This window comes from Sceloporus undulatus, chromosome 6 (genome assembly GCF_019175285.1).
Source record: "Sceloporus undulatus isolate JIND9_A2432 ecotype Alabama chromosome 6, SceUnd_v1.1, whole genome shotgun sequence".
NCBI lineage: Eukaryota > Metazoa > Chordata > Lepidosauria > Squamata > Phrynosomatidae > Sceloporus > Sceloporus undulatus.
In genome coordinates, this window is record NC_056527.1 from 33,446,846 (window position 1) to 33,464,039 (window position 17,194).

Sequence of the window (17,194 nt, forward strand, 5' to 3'; positions counted from 1 at the left end):
AAGGTGACAAAAACATCAGTGTACAGTGCACCCATGCCGGAAAAAAGCCTTGTGCATTCCGGAAGAAATAATGGGGCACACAACTGCAGTCCATGTGCGGCACCACGAGGCAGGCACAAGCTCCATTACTTCCAGTGGGGCTCGAGCTTATCCATTTTTTTTCTTTTACATGGGGGGGGGGGTCCGGAATGGATCCCCCGCATAAAGAAAGAGTGCACTGTATATTACTTTATTTAACTGTGGTAATGGTAGTAAGACAATCTGGGTGTCTAAAAATCTACATTTCAGCATTGCAATTTGAATCATAATAATAGAACTGATCTTAAAACTCGCTTATGATGATTACATTTTTAACTGGTGCAAGATGTGGAGAGTAATGCTTCAGATGTGTTGTGTCCTATGTTGGAAAGAGGTGGGATATAATACATATTAGAACACCAGTGTCAATTTTATTAAAAATTAAAGGATGCTTGTCTAGTGAGCAAACAAATTATCATATAAAATTGATCCTCTTTTTCTCACAAATTATTTCTGGACATTGGAGGTTTACCCTTCTGCAGTACTGAGCAATGTGAGTCTGATCCAGCAGCACATGAGGAAGAACTGTGGTGGCTTCATTAGGACTCTTCAGTTTTATGTGGTTTTCTGGATTGCTGCCAGAGCTTTTGTTATGAAGCAAGACATTTCCACTTCCAAAGGAAACAACCAGATCTAATGTTTTTCTTTAACTCAAGAACTAAACATTATTGGAGAAGTCAAAATTATTTAAGTCACAGGACAGGTCTTCTGTATCTCCAGCTGTACTATATAGTTTTATGTTTCTTTGTAAATTACTATGTTGCATAATGTAATTTTTAGGCACACAGATAGGTCTCTGCTGAATGACTAACAATTAATTTTATTTGATCTGCTCAATAACAGCAATGGAAGTCTTGTTTTAGGTCAAAGGCTTTAATCATTTTCAAGATTCATGTCTCAGGTTCTCATGAGAATTTCTGGGAGATCATGCCTTTTCACAGGCTTACTTGCTACTCTGCTAGTAAGCATACAGTGGAATGAAGAAAGATAAGTTACCTGTTTTGTGTTTTTTTTAAAAAGAAGCATTAAGACAACACAGAATGGTTTACAGAATTTCCTGTAAATGTATCATCATAAATTTAAATTTTAAAATCTTAATTATTATATGCTTTGATTTACCTTATGGTGAACTGCCCTGTATCCTGTGTTGGAGAAAGGCAGGAAGTAAATAATAATTAACATAATTTATTGTAAATATGTCATTAAAGAACTGGGTAAGAAAGCATATACCATATGACTCCTGTATCTGTGGGGGATATGTTCCCAGATTTATCATGAAAATACAAAACTGTGGATAATATTGAAATGAATCATGTTAACCATAGAGTTGCACTGGAGGACCTAAATATTCTAGAGAGAATACCTCACTAGGCATTTTGAGATCCTCCAGCACAACTATATGGTCTGCATCTGCAAGAAGCATACCATAGAATCGTGCTGGAGGAAATAGAAAATGTCTGGAAAGAACATCTTTTTTTGGTCAGGGCTAAGTGAAACTGTAGGTTTTGGGGGTTGCATTGGAGTTTTAGAGGTTTGTGTTCTTCTTTGTGGTCTTTGTGCCTCACACAAATGGCTCTTCTGCCTGCACAAAGCTTCATATGGTATAAGTCAGAGCTAAATAGCTTTTGGCAAGAACCCCAGTCCCTTCAGGTGCACGTTCACCTGGGGCCTCAAGCTACTCCTCACTCAGTTCCTTTTCATCCATTGCTGAAATCACATCTCTTTGAATAGCTTCCATTGTTTAGTAGTTTCTTCCCTTCTTTGTGGTCCTATGTATATATATTGCATCTCTCCTATTCCCTTCCCTCAAAACCCCAAGCAGGGGCCCCACCTCTTTTTGTATGGCCTTGAAGGCCATTTTCAAGAGCTGTGTGTCCTGGGGGGAGTACAGACACGCAAAGTGCTTCTTTTGTCTGAGAAAAGGGCATCTTGTCCTGAACCATTTGTAGAGGATTAACTGCACATGGACTGAAGAACAGCCTCTCCCACTTTCAATTACATCTGTGGGAGCAGTCTCTTAAGATGGTTGACATTGCAGCTAAGAGTGGGCCTCTCCACCAACTTTAATTCAATTTATAGAATACCATTGCTCTCTAAGGTACTTTCGGGCCATCAGTATTACCCATGGACTGGGGTAATACGAGCGTTCTCCGTCGGCCCATAAGTTGGTCCCAGCAATGGCACCAGAAGACACTTTGAGACTGTTATCAGTACAAATGCTACCATTCAAAGGTGAGAGATGTCACGATCCAACTCAGACCTTCCCTACCCAAAAGCAGGATCCTGACAGATTCTTAATTTACAGTGTGCCCGCGTTATACGCAGGCACATTATATGCGGCTTTGAGCATATGCTCAAAGCTGCGCAGGAACACTTGGAGCGGTGCATCCCATTCACATGAACGTGGTGTGCTTCTGTGGCGTACACCCCATGCACTGCCACCACCACTTACCCGCCACGGGCACGAGCCCCATTCATTTGAATGAGGCTTGAGCATCCACCTATTTTCTCTTACGCAGGGGAGGCGGGTCCAGAACGGATCCCCGCATAAGAGAAGGGTGGACTGTGAGCCTTTTTGAGTCATTAGAACCAGATGAACTCTATGATAGCCATAATAGAAATAAGTAGTTTGGAGCAGGGTATTTCAAACAAGAATGCAAAACCCTTGCTATGGATTAAAAATCCACTGCTACAAGTGCTGTGGGTTCATAAAATCAGGCTGTAAACAAAGCAAATGGAAAATAATCCTGAAATATATCTTATCTTACAGGAAAGCAAGGCTATTTTTATACATCCGTTGGTTCCATTTAAAAGTTTTGAGGGAAAAACTGAAGTGGAATTGCTGCATTCTTTATTTCCAGGTCAAAAAATGGTCTGATGCATTGAAAGCCCTGGATAAAAATGAAAGAGAAAATAGTATTGTGCAATGCAGGAGTAATATTTGCAGCACTATAGGATAAGAATGTGCTTCTAAATCTTGCTTTCAGGAACTTGAGCCATTCTTCTTTTGTGTTCCTTGACCTTTTCACATTCTTTTTATGATATTATTTCAAGAAAGAGTAAATGTTTTGTCCATTTTAGATGTTCTCTTCAGTTAGCAGACTCAGTATTTCTACATTTCACTACTGTTCACTTCTGAGTCTCCTCATGGTGATCCACATTTTCCTAGTAAGATACCTTAATCTAACTGTATTTAGCCAAAATTTAATCGGTGTACTCTCCATGTGTTTTAAAGAAATTATCGGTAATTATTACTGTATATACTTGACTATAAGTCAACCTGACCTATAAATTGAGGGCAAGTTTTGTGGCCAAAATTCGGGATTTTGCTATGACCCGTAGATAAGTCCACTCAGGGTTTTTTGGTCAATTTTTTAATCTAAATGTCTAGACTTATACATGAGTATATACAGCTCTTAGATAAACAGGGGTGTGAGGTGATTCACAGAATTTTACACATTGAAGTGAGGCTTTTGTAACTTGGAATATTTATTTTTTATAAATATTTTAAAATCAGTGCAATACGTTAGGGGGAAAAGATTCTGCATGGATTGACTCTCCCTTTTCCACAAAGGTGTTTCATTTTGGTTTTGGATTTTGGAAATTTTGCATATACATAATGAGATATCTTGGAAATGGGAACCAAATCTAAACATGAAATTCATTTAAGTTTTGTAGACACCTTATACACATAGTCTGAAGGTAATTTTATACAGAATATCTTAAATAATTTTGTGCATGAAACAAAGTTTGTGTACACTGAACCATCAGAAAGCTAAAGTGTCACTTTTTGATGGGCCCAAAAGTACCAGATAAAGAATAGTCAGCCTGTACGAATATTGTAGAAAACCCATTTTGAAAACCATATGTATTAATATTATATAAATAATACATAACAATACAGGAAAGGGTTCAGTAAAACAGGCAACAAATTAAAGATGTCAAATAGCAAATAATAGTCACGCAATGCTATGTAGTAGCTTGACGTTTTTGGACACTTCTCTAGTATGAAACAATCATAAATTTTAAAAAATAGATGAAAGAAGAGCAAAAGTCATACATCTTGAGCCCTTACGTTGACACAATTCAGTTCAAAGTGCTGGTAATAACCTATAAAGCCCTATGCAGCTTGGGTCCAGGCTATTTGAGCCAATTGGAGCTTTAGGATCATCTGGAGAGGCCTCTCTCTGTCCTACCACCTTCTCAGACTTGTTTGGTGAGAACAAAGGAGAGGGCCTTTAGAACTTCCTCCTTAGGGATACTAGGATGGCTGCCTCCTTGTTCTCCTTCTGTTGACAGCTGAAAACATTCTTGTGCCACCAGACTTTTTGGAAATTGAATGGGGTGGGCCTTTAATGATGTGCTGTGCTCTTTATGTTTTATGGTGTGTATAATATTTTAATGACTGTTAATGTTTTAATTGTTTAATGTTTTGACTTGATAAATTGCTTGATTTTTTAAACTAACTTTATCTTTTATCTAAAATTTGTATAAATTTTAATCTGCAATGGTTTAGATATATTGTACCTTACTGTTTCTTAACCTTTAGGGCAGTATCTCAGGGAACAGCTTCAGAGCTGAGAGTTTGGTTGTTTCCTTTCATGATGTTTGCAAAGGGAAAGGTTTTTGATTATCTGTCATGGTAATAATAATAGCCTTTTAAAACAGTGTCACTTTCTGTGTCTTCTTCAATCAAAAATGTCTTGTTTTTGTTTCCTTTCAAATTGTTGCTTTTTTATTTTAAAACAGCATTTGTTTAGTAAGGATAAATCTCAGCATGTGGGCTAACTGCTGAAGTGCCCTGACATTTATTTAAGGATATAGCTGCACTTTCCAGTGACTGGGATTTTCATGCAGTCTGTTGCACTAAATGAGTTGATGAACAGCATGCCATTGTGTCACTTGCCTCCTTTTGTAGGAAGTTGACTTCCCTCCCTCTCACAAGGTCATGTCTGGCTTGAAAGAAATTAGCACAGGTCAAAGTGCCCTCCAGATCTCAGACTTCACTGCAGGAGATAGGGTTGTAACCATGCATTTTAATAATGTTGGTTTCATTGCAGCCCTTGGATATTCCTGATGGCCGAAGAGCACCATTACCTGCTCACTATCGTAGCAGCAGCACACGCAGCATTGATACACAAACACCTTCTGTCCAGGAGCGTAGCAGCAGTTGCAGCAGCCATTCCCCTTGCATCTCTCCCTTTTGTCCTCCTGAATCTCAGGATGGGAGTCCTTGCTCCACAGAAGACATGCTATATGACCGTGACAAAGGTGAGGTCCCATTTGAATCGCTGATCGTGGCTGTCTTCTACTCAGTGGTACCCTCATTGTGCTTAAATCAATTTTTTTTTGTCCTGTTGATGTGAATGAAAACCACTCATAATTGTTTTTGCTTGTTTACACGTTTTCCCTCTTGTTTGTGCAGTTTCACAAACATCTTCCATAAATGTCAGAAAAACACAGCAAACAAGTCTTTATCTCTTTTCATGAAGGCTGTGGAATCAAACATTAAAGAAAAGTGTTAAGGAGATGTTCCATACAAAACAGTGTTTGAATTGTTGGTCAAATAAGTGAGTCCAGTTTGTGGTTGTGTTGTTTTTAAGTAATGAAACCTTCATTTTGTTCTTCCTGGATTGTTCATTTGGCAGCAAAAATTAAATTAGAAACATAATAAAATTATTCTAGTTCAGTGCACAAAATATTATGACATGGGAATGACTCTGGTGATGAGTGATCGCTGGCCATATTTTACTATTTGTAAAATGAGTGGTTTTAAGAGTACAATTCTTTCTTTATCTCCTCAGAAGTAAGTACTGTTGAATTCAGTGTAAGTTACTCCCAGTCAAATGTGTAAATTGTAGTCTGTCATAATTAAGTAGCAATGTTTGTAGCTTTTGGGCAAAGTCAATGCTTTTGTGTATTTTTCAGTGCTATACAAGCATGGGTGTTGACAGTGAGCATGGAATTCAGCACACTTTGAAACTTGGCTTTCCTTTTTCTTTTGCAAAGCTTATGCTTTAGGCTTTAATGAGGGAAAATATATATAGCTATGGACTAGTCCCAACCTGAATAGACCCACTGACTTGACTGATTACTTGTTGATCTCATTGATTCAGTAAATCTTCTTTACTTGGGGCTGGCCATTTGATGTAAGTGTATATATTCATTTATATTGGAGTTTTCTTCCATGGAGCATCTAAGATATTTGTAGACATTGGCCAAACTCAAATATGATTAGTTTCAAAACATGCCTTGTTTGTAGAATTGATGATGGTTGTAGAATTTAATTTATCTGCATATTTATATTTAAAAGCAAGTCAAATAGATAATAGGTTTGTTTTAAACTTGTATAAAACTCAATAAAGATAATATAAAAAAATAGGTCAATAGGAAAATTTCTATATTAATAACACCATAATTCAGGCCTGGTATACAAATGGAAAAGCAACCGAATTTGAGGAGAAGGGGGAATAATTATTTTTCTCCTTGTTTTGTTTCATATATCATTCCCCCACAAAAAAAAGGTTTGTCTTTAGTCTTTCTCCCAATTTTAAAGCATGTTTAGCCAGTTCCTCTTTATTTTTCCATCTTTCCATACTAATTTTTCTAATTTCTTTTTGTAAATAGTCACTTTGTACACTCTGCCTTTATTTCATAGGTATTCGCTTTCATTAGAAACTGTTCACTCACATGCTCATGAACATGACTCCTCCCCATTTTCTTTCCTTCCTTCCTGTCTCCAGCTCCACCTGAGCTGTTTTCATCCATATTCTCTCTGTTTTATGTGTGCAGTCACCACACATGGAGGCTTCCTTAACTCTACATGCAGTTTTACCATCTCTTTTAGTTCTGTTTTATGTTCATTTGGAGTCACTCAGACTCTTTTTCTTTTATCATGCAAGTGAAAAAAGCCTGAGGAACATCACAGCCTGGTTGCTTTATGTGCTTCATTACAAAGCATGGGTTAAAAAGATGATCTTTCATTATGATTATTAAATAAAATAATTATAAATTGTGTATTGTGTTGAATGAAAGTTTCACAGCAGTAATAATTGATTAAAATATTTGAATCCTCCCCTATATCATGATATCTTAGGGGCGGGTATACAGGTAAAATCATTTTGAGTAGATTAAAACATCTTAAAATCATAAAAATAATTTAAACAGATTAAGCACATACTAAACAGTTTGGCAAGTTTAAAAAACTGGTTTTGAAGGTTGAACCAAGCTCTCAAGGGGAGGACATTCCATAGGTTCCACAGTTGAGAAGGCCCTCTCCCATCTATTGGCAGCCATTGCAATTCCTTTAAGACCAACATTAAGTGGTGTTCACATGATATCTGGGTCAGCCGTTTGACTGCTGGCTTTTGCACTAGATGAAGCTACCAAGTCATATTCAAAGGCAGCCCCACATAGAATATATTACAGTAGTCTAATCAGGTAGGTGTGCATGAAGTACTATGACTGAGTTATCCTTGTCCAGAAGGGGCCATAGCAGGTTGACAAGTAGAAGTTAACCCAAAAACCCCAAGCCACAGAGTCCACAGAGCCTCCAGTGACAAAAATTGTGTTCAGAAGTATTTCCATGCTACGCACCTATTATTTCATGGAGAGTGCACTTCCATCCAAGATAGACTGTTTATCCAATTCCCAGACTTGTGAATCACCAGTACAAAGAGCCTCCTTATTGTCAGGATTTAGCTTCATCTCATTGGCCATAAGCCAGCTGACTGCAACATCTAGGCACTCGTCCAGCACCTGCAACAGCCCCAACTAACTCTGATACCAAGGGAAAGTAGAGCCGAGTACCATCGGCATACCTCTGATGTCCTCGTCCAGCAGCTTTATATGCATATTAAATGGTATGGGGGATAAGATGGAATCCAGTGACACCACTCACCTTAATAGCTAAGGAGCTGAACAGGAAATCCTCAGTATCACTCTCTCAAAACAGCCCTGCAAGTAGAGGTTGACCCAGTGTTAACATGGTGCTTCCTACTCCCATTCCTCAGGGTGGTACAGTAAAAATACTGTGATTATAGTGGTTATTGAGGGCTGCTGAGACATCCAGGAAGATCAGTAGGGTAGCACTCCACATGCCTTTCACCCATCACTCAAAGCAACTAAGGCCATTTCTTTGCCACAACCTATCTAAAACCAGACTGAAATGAGTCCAGATAATCAGATTCTTCCATCCAATGTTCTCCAAGTGCCACATGTTTAAGCACCTCACCCAAAATGAGAGTATTAGCGGTAGAATGGTAGTTCTCATACAGATCTTGAGTCCAAGGAGGTCCTCTTTAGGAAAAGAGTATACTTTAACCTCTTTCAAGGTAGCAGGAACTTTGTTCTTAAATTTATCCAGTTAACCTACCATTCATTCCTACTCAACTAGATTGTAACAGTTGAGATAAGGGGAAAAAAATCAAGGTTACATGTCGTGGAACAGACTGATTCAAGCATCTAGTTTTGATAGTGTTCCAGAGTTTTAGCCTGAGAATTGGCACATTTCCTTTCCCATGGGCAATGTTTTGCCTTGTTCGCTGGCCGTAAGTGATGTCCAGAGCCCTATTTTGGGAGGATGCTGTAATAAAGAATAAGAATAAATAAAGAATAAATTAACTGCCACAATTGTAATTTTCTTTTGGTTATCTGCAAATCACTTTTTTCCTGATTAGCCACTCTGATATGGTTGCACATCATCACTTGTATTTATACAAGTGGTTGCCTGCTAGGAGTTCTTCTTGAAAGTACAGTAGTGACAATTTGATAACAAGCAGTGCAATCTGCTCTCTAATCCAGGGGTCACTGAAAAAGTAGGTTTGCCAAAACAGATGTGTTTTATGTTTAATTCAGCACAGAGGAATAACAGGTTTACTAAACAAAATACTATTTTTTGTACATATGCTAGGCTGCATGAGATTTTCTTATGTTGTAACTTGGGCCAAAAAAATTCCTACTGAACATTATTATATTCTTCCACTGACTTAAACACAGCTAATAATGGTGAACGTTCTGTTTGTTCAGAAGCTTCACAGTCACTTATTACTTCATTTTTAACTGTTGACTTTCTTGGGTTGTAGTCACTGGCACTAGTTTAATAATAGGATTGTGGGGATGTTGATTCGTAGACCTTTCCTGTCTTATCTGTTGTATCAGGAACTAACATGGGCAGCTCTTTTATTGTTGAATACAGTTTTCAACTGCCAAGTACATGTTACTAAATCAGTCAGGGGTATTTATTTATATCATATATGCAGAGTAAGCAGTTTTCTAGAAACATCTTGAAATAATTTGTAGAGTAATTTACTGCTGTATTTGTCCATGGAATGACTTTGAAATGTGTATTGAAATACAGTAATTTCCCTTTTGAGAATTTTCCCCTAATTAGAAAAGTGTCTTTCATTGTGTTTTTTATTGGGGGTGTGGGAAGAAGAAAAAGAGCTAAAAAAAAAACCTGAGAGAGACATTAGTAATGATTACAGTCTCATTCTGCCCTGCCCTACTTCCAGATTTGTTTGATGCATGTTCTTTTCCTGATAGATTAGGTAAGTGGTTACGATAACACACAGCACACAATTATTTCATTGTTGAATGCACTTTCTCCTCTTCTCTGTTCTAGAATAGAGATTTTGTTCTGGAGCCAACCTTCACAGGTTCAATCGCCATCTGCTGCCTGAACATTTAAGGCTTTTCTATGACAGTTCAAGCTAAAGAGTTGATTAACATCATATACCAGTTGTTTTGGAAGGAGACGTGTTCAGTTTGAATGTCTTATGCTAAAAAGGCATTTAAAATGGTAGCAAAAGGTTTTGTTGTCTCTTGCTCGCTGTCATAGGTTTTATTTTCTTCTTCAGCTAAATTTCCATTGTACTTTTCAGTAGTAAATCAGCTTTAAGCTGGGTCTGACTGTGTTTCTGAATAAAAAATGGAAGTTAATAATTGATCAAGCGTGGGGAGAGCTAACCTGCTGGCCAGACACAGACCTGCTTTACATTTCTAAAGCATCTTTTCTTTTCGGTCTGAGGCTGTGCTTTGACCACAGGCTCCGCTGCCGCTCTTAGGATCAGATCAGCTGTTTGCTTTACATTTCTATAAAGGACTCCTTTAAATAGGTTGAAATTTTCAAAAGAAAATGAACATAAAGTCTGCAAAAGGAACCCATGGTCTGCTGTGGGATGGGAGAGTGATCTTGCACAGCAGGGAGTGGAGAAAATGTTAATGGCACCTGTTGTGTGTGTGAGGAAGGGGAGGTGAGAAAGGGCCCAGCCTGTAGTGTGATTAGAAGCAGTTTTATTGCATTAAAAGTGCCAGCTCCATGGGGAGCCAGTGATTAGAATTCAGTTTGGTGACCCCCTGTGCTATTTACAGCCTGCCGGTTCACTTTTGAGACCTTGCTTGACAAAGGAAGATGCTGGTTTTCGGCCTTTTACTTTTTGGATTCTGAAACTGAAGTCCACTTCTCATAAGTAAATTTCTCCTCCTCTTGGTAACAAACTGCACCTTTAACATTGTTGGTTGGCCATCTGTTTAGTACAGCTACTCTCAGTTAATGAAAACTGCTTACTACACAGCATTTGCTCTACTATTAAAATGTTAGGGCTGCCTCTGTATGGGGGGAAATATATATGAAGTGCTTTAAAGGGGATTTGGGGGCATATGGCATTGGATATCTATAGAAAAGAAAGGCTGGAAGGACTGTTGTTTAAAGTTAAAGATGTAGATGTAAAGATGTTTCCATAAACATTCACAGTAGCTACCCAGTATAACTCTTGGGTAGATATCATTGCAATGATTCTGTTGACTCTGTATAGATAAGGAAGTTATTACTGCTGGATCCCTGTAGGTAATAAAATCTTTCAGTTTTGTTGTACATGTGTGTGGGTTTTTCTCAGCAGAATTTGATTTCTGAATGATTGGGAGGAAGGTATCTAGGAATAGATTAAAAAGCAGAAGTCACCTTCAGCTTTTCAAACACTAAAATCAATCCTGGAATTTATTCTTTCTTTGACTTGTGGGGGATTTGAGAAAATTATAATGTTCTACTTCTTCACAGTGTTACAGCATATAAATATATAGATTACTCTCCATTTCTTTTTATATGACCACCTATTCTAGGATGAAAAAGAGATAAACTGGGAGTTCTAGGTATGTTATTTTTTCTTAAGCAGTTCATTTTTATCTCTGATTAATCATTCCTTAAGTGTGTAAGCACATCTGAACTTCTGGTGAATTCAGGTGTTATTACCACAAGATACCAAACGTTGTGGGAATTGTAGTTTTGGTATTAAAAGTTTTTTTAATTTTGATGCCATTGTTTGAAAAACATACGCAAGATATTTAAGAATCTAGCAAAGGAACCCTCCAAGCCCCTTTTCTCATGAAGACATATTCTTCTGTAGTGCACTCTTAGAGATATGCTTGGTGGAATGCACTCTAGTTCTCTCTAGATGGACTAGACTTCACTGTTATGATATGGGCATTCAAAGGTAGAAGAAGAGTTAACAAAAACAATTATGGTGTGTTAGCTATGAAAAGCAAATAGAGCTCATTTATACAACAGATTGAAGCACATGTTAGCATCGGTATTATATGTACACTGTGTTCCCTTTTAGGCTTCTTTCTGTACATTACACCACTGTGGACAATATTTCAAAATGATTTCGTATTTCAAAAGCTACTTATGAATACTTTTTAGTTACAGGATTTATGCATTGACCAGACACAGCTGAACTTCATATTACCATTAACCACTTGCTTTTCTTTTGCATATGCTGTACGTATTACCCTAATCATTTACATTTCTGAAATGCATAATAAAGAACTTAATTGTTTCCAGGATTATAGCTCCGCTTTATTCAGTCTGTAGCATTGGGATAAAAATATCCTATTATGTGCTCTTGTATGGTAGATTACGGCTTCACCAAAGCCTTTATTCAGAAGAAATGTGCTATACCAGAGTGCTAGAAGTAGCCTGCAGTAAAAAAAGTTTTGTGATTTGAAGTAAGCTGGCATTAGCAGTAAAGTTGTGCAAAAGCCATCATGTTTGGAAATCAAATTTAATTAAAAAGCACTCTCAATCCCTAGTAATACAACTGCTTTAAATTTTCAGACAGTGGGAGTAGCTCACCGTTGCCCAAGTATGCCTCCTCTCCTAAACCCAACAACAGCTACATGTTCAAACGAGAGCCCCCAGAGGGATGTGAGCGAGTGAAGGTCTTTGAGGAAATGTCGTAAGTAATGCCTTTTATATCAGCTGGGATCTGCAAATGCAGGGAACCTTTTTACTGGACCTTTTTCAACTGCAGATGAATAAACTACTCCAGCTGATGAGGGTTTTTTCCTTTCAGAAGCAAAGCACTTTTGTCAGGTTTGCACAGAGAAGAAGCTGAAGTGCTCCTGTAAGCTTGAGGGGGAATGGAGCATTTTTGTTCTTGACCATGTGACCTATATTTATAAAAGCACAACCAAGGGGGAAATGCAAGCTGAGCTGTGCTTTCTTTAGTGTTCTGACCAGTATATTGCAACCTTTATAAAGCTGCCTTTATTAGGATACTAATTTAGCTTTAATTCTTTAGCTTTTAAGGTCTGGCAACAGCAGCTGTGGCTAGTGTCTCAGTAAAACTTGACATTTTTCTTGAGGTATTTTGTGTGTGTATGTGTGTGTAAGAGAGATTGAGATAGATAATAAAAGCAGAACAAATGCAATGCACCCCTTCCCACCCCTTCCTGTATTATCATATCAGGGACCATTTGTCACAGAAGGAAGGCAAGTTCTTGTTGTGCATGGGCAAGTTGCTGAAGCCCAGTATGTTGTTTAAGCCCTAGCAAAAAGTGCTTTGGGACAATTTAGCAGAGGATTCTGCTTAGAAAATGAAAAAGTCTTGCTAGTTTAGTATAAGGAAAGCTGAGGGAAGAGAAACAGCTGTCTCAGATTATGCTGCCATTTCATGTGTGTTTGGTGCTGGGACTTTTCTGCTGATAAACCCCACATGGCTGGGTTTACAACCTGATTAGTGCATCAGAATCACTGCTAAAATTTGTAAATACTCTGATTGCTGTCCAGTTGGAGATTTTGGTATACTTATTACTTATTGCTGTGAATCAGTCAGCTGACTACCACTATGGAAGATGTTTGCCCATCCGTCAAATAATCCCATTCCGTGTCACTCATATTTTGGCAACATATAAAACCGACAATAAACTTGATCTGTTTCAACTGTTTAACTTTAACTTCTTTTACACTCACTTTGTTGTAGGACTCGTCAGCCTGTCTCAGCCCCTCTCTTTTCATGTCCTGACAAAAACAAGGTTAATTTCATCCCGACCGGATCAGCTTTCTGTCCTGTAAAACTTCTGGGTCCTTTATTACCTGCTTCTGACCTGACACTTAAGAACTCTCCAAACTCTGGTCAGAGCACAGCTTTGAGTACTCTGACTGTTGAGCAGCTTTCCTCTCGGGTCTCTTTCTCCTCTCTGTCGGATGACACCAGCACAGTGGACTCTGTGGAGGTCTTAGTACAGCAGCCATCCCAGCAGCCACCACAGCTTTTACAAGAACTGCAGTCTGAAGACCACTCCTCTTCTCAAAACTACGTGGTAATTTAGAGCAAGGCAGAGTATCAGTTTGAAACTCAACTGCATGAGTGGCAATCTTTTGGGGTGGGGTGGGGAAACAAAGCTACTTATCAGCTCCTTTCTGTATTTCAGTGCTGTTCTTGGCAGGGACAGAAATGCTCCTACTCAGCATTTTTGTGTGTGTGCATATTGGGGTGGGAAGAACAGAATGCTTGTAGAATCTGTGTATCATTAAGCATTTTAAATGGAGACTATGCATTTCATAGAATGTTTGGCCAGATTAGTACTGTGTCCTGTGTTCTGTTTCAAATTTTACAGTATAAATAAGCTCTATATCAAACAGAGGTTGCCTGTCTAAATAGAAAATGTCTTGCTGTGTTGTGTTCTATGGAAAATATTGTACTTCAGGATTATGTTTACAATTTATCCAGGTATTTATGTTTTGAACTTCTGTAATACATACAATGCAAAAAAAAAAATGGCCACAACAGTTGCACAGTGCCCACCCTATGGCCTAGCTTCAGGTACTTCTCTCGAAGTCTAAACTCAGGTAACTTGGAATGTATATCACGTTGGGATATAAAATATTTTACAGCTAAAAAGCTAAAGAGGGTACATCACTCTTCTGCCTTTCATTATTTTATGCATTAATGTTTCCTCATTACATTCCACTTCCTTAGAAAAAGTGCATTCAAATCTAGAGAAATAATTTACCCTGGATGTGGGTAAACATGAGGAGAACCAGCAAATTGTGATGTATGGCATCACATTGTCGTGTGGTTACGAGTAAATCAAATACTGCATTTACTGTCATTTCATTGTGTAAACTGGCATTTAAAGGTTTCACGTGTTGCACAGTTAATGACTGTTAAGCAGTTGTGAATAAAGTGTTCAGTACTAGGCTATACATGAGAAACATTCCATGGAGTGTGAGAGAGAGAAACAATTCAAGACAAAAATGTTTTCATTTTAATTACAGGAAAAGAAAGAAAGGAACTAATCAGGTTTCAACAGGGTTGCAGGAGTAATTTTTCTCATGTTTATGTTGGCAAGTTGAGGACATGTAATGCTACTGTTACCATTTTTAAAAAAATCTAAATAATGTTTAGTTTCTCTTTCGGATGAAATGTTTGTTAACGTGCTGGTTGATATATATATATATATATATATATATATATTCAAGCAAAGATAGCTAAACTTTGTTTTATTTGTATGGTGGGTATTTTGCACCGGCATTTGAAAAAGAATCTCTTAAGTAACATGTAAGATTTTGTAAAATAAAAAAAGGAAAGAAAAAAAAGCAAAAAGCAATAGTTATGTTATCAAAGCCTTTGCTAGTACTGTCTGGTTTAGGCCATTGGCAGGTAGATTTCTCACCCTTTGAAAGTGGGTGGACAGCCTGTGAGTTGTCTTCACAGGTGCTGCATAGCCTAGAAGCAACCAGCAGCATTTCCTTACTGCCCTGGAACCGTGACAGCACTGCTTTTGGAGATAATCTGCAATACAAAGAGGACCCCAAAGTCAAGAGACACTCAATATCCTTGGGTCTTTACTTTCAGTTCTGTGGGGGTAGCTTTATGCAAGTCTAGAAAGCTTGCTTCCTCTGTTCAGGAACTGAAAAGATTAAGACTGCAGCTGCTGCAGCATTTATACTCACTCTGGTATTTTCTATTGAGGAAGAATGGAGGGGGGGAGTTATAATAAGGCCTCAGCGAAGAGTACCTAAGAAAAGAAATATGGGAATTATATAGCATGTGTGTGTTGTTGCAGAATGAAGCCCAGTGTCCTTCTTATCGTCACCAAAGAATTTGGTAATAACCTGTTAGGAAGTGTAGACTTAACAGCCTCTGTACAGTTGTATGATTGTAGGGGCATGCTGAGAGTGGAAGCTTAAATCTGTTTCATTTTCACACAGTAATTTTTAAAAAACCAATCCAGTAACAGGCATTTTAACCTTGCTAATCTCAGGCCTTGGTGAAAGCACTATATTGTTTGTATCTTAAAGCATAAGGGAAAAGCATTCAATTCTTGTGATGAAATGTGTATTCTTTTAAGGTTTTACAGTAAAGTTGACTATAATGGCACATTTCCTTTTTTATGCTTGTTTTGAAATATAACTACATAGTCATGGTTTGCAATGGTACAGTTTATAGAAAGCTCCATCTGCTGACTTTTAGATCAAGAATGAATTTTGATGTACAATATTGACAGTGATGAGATTTGTTCTGTTTTCCCATGAGAAACTGCTTATTAATTGTCAACATGCATTTGTTCTTAGCATATTGGAAAGTTCTAAATGAAATGTGTTAAAGCTAATGCTTTGCTATGTAAATTTCCCAGCAGTTGTTGATCTCTAATATATATCATACATACAGCTGTAGAAAGTTGTCAAATAATTGTTTCAGGAGTTTTGTACATAGTTGTACTGCTATTTCTAGCCACTGTGCTAAACAGTATTCAGATTACCACACAATATTGCTTCACATGAGAAAATGTGTGGCTTTTGTTTTGTATTTTTTCAGTATAGAAATTCTTGTCTTATTTAAATAAAATTATTAGGAAAAAATACCCCACACACCCTACAACCTGCAATATATAGTGTTTTGTTGTTTGAAAGCTGTGTGGGAGTTTTCCTGAAGATTCAGAATGTGTGTGTTCTGTTGCAGGGATAGCAAAAGGGTGGCCCTTGGGCTTGTTTTTTTGGCCCCAGGTCCCAATTTCTTTGCTCTTTTTTTGCCCCTAAATACACCCATGGGTAGGGGCAATCCCCCCCCCCCCCAGCTATTTAAAAAAATGAGCAGCCTTTTTCAAACAGGAGGTGACCCATGGTTGACTTCTAGGTAATTTTCTGTTGAGAAGCAAGGGCAGAAACATGGAGAGAGTACCTTCCATATCCCCTAAGAGCTATTTGGCATCAAAATTTCAATTTCTTGTGGAAAGAGCACCAAACTTATGTGAAGCATCCCCCAGTTCCCCTTGGGAAGTCATTGTGGTTCCCTAACCTCAACATTTGCCTCCTCCTGGTCTTTAGATTTTGACCTATTCATTTTAGGGACAAGGATTAGTGCTACTACATGTTAACATTCACCTTTGCATAATAAGGAAAGCATCAGGAAGAAGAAGAATGAGATGTCAGCCCCAAAAGAAGTGATGAGGCTACAGCCCTGTTTCTTTGTCTTTAATGGATGTATCTGTCTTCAATGTTGGACTTCCCAACCAGTATGCAACTGTTGTACTTGAGTTTGTGGGGGTTTCCCCTTTCAAACTATTCATGCTTCAGTTTATTAAAAGCCAGAATCTTCTTGGGGTATTATGCTGGCATAACACCTGATTAGGATTGTGGTTATATTTAGACATTTCTGGAAGGAGAAAGGAGGTATCCATTGCCCCTCTAAGGGAGGTGTTTTTTCAGTCATCCTCTTTGTAATGGTGGGTGGGCATAGCTCCACCAGTCCCACCTTACCACATGACAAAAAGTTTCTACAATGGCTGGAAAGTACTAATAGCCATCTAACACCTCCCCCTCCCATCATTGTCA

At 38.1% G+C, this 17,194-nt stretch overlaps 1 protein-coding gene across 1 annotated transcript in view; it reads left to right on the top strand.

The window, feature by feature from the left end:
- Nucleotides 1-16,238, top strand: part of GLCCI1 (glucocorticoid induced 1) — a 45,396-nt gene extending 29,158 nt beyond the window's left edge. Inside the window, exons 6-8 of the mRNA XM_042471040.1 lie at nucleotides 5,139-5,349; nucleotides 12,191-12,311; nucleotides 13,338-16,238. Of these exons, the coding sequence (XP_042326974.1) occupies nucleotides 5,139-5,349; nucleotides 12,191-12,311; nucleotides 13,338-13,686 (681 nt within the window). The 3' untranslated portion in view covers nucleotides 13,687-16,238. The remainder of the gene's footprint in view (nucleotides 1-5,138; nucleotides 5,350-12,190; nucleotides 12,312-13,337) is intronic.
- The last annotated feature ends 956 nt before the right edge of the window (nucleotides 16,239-17,194 follow it).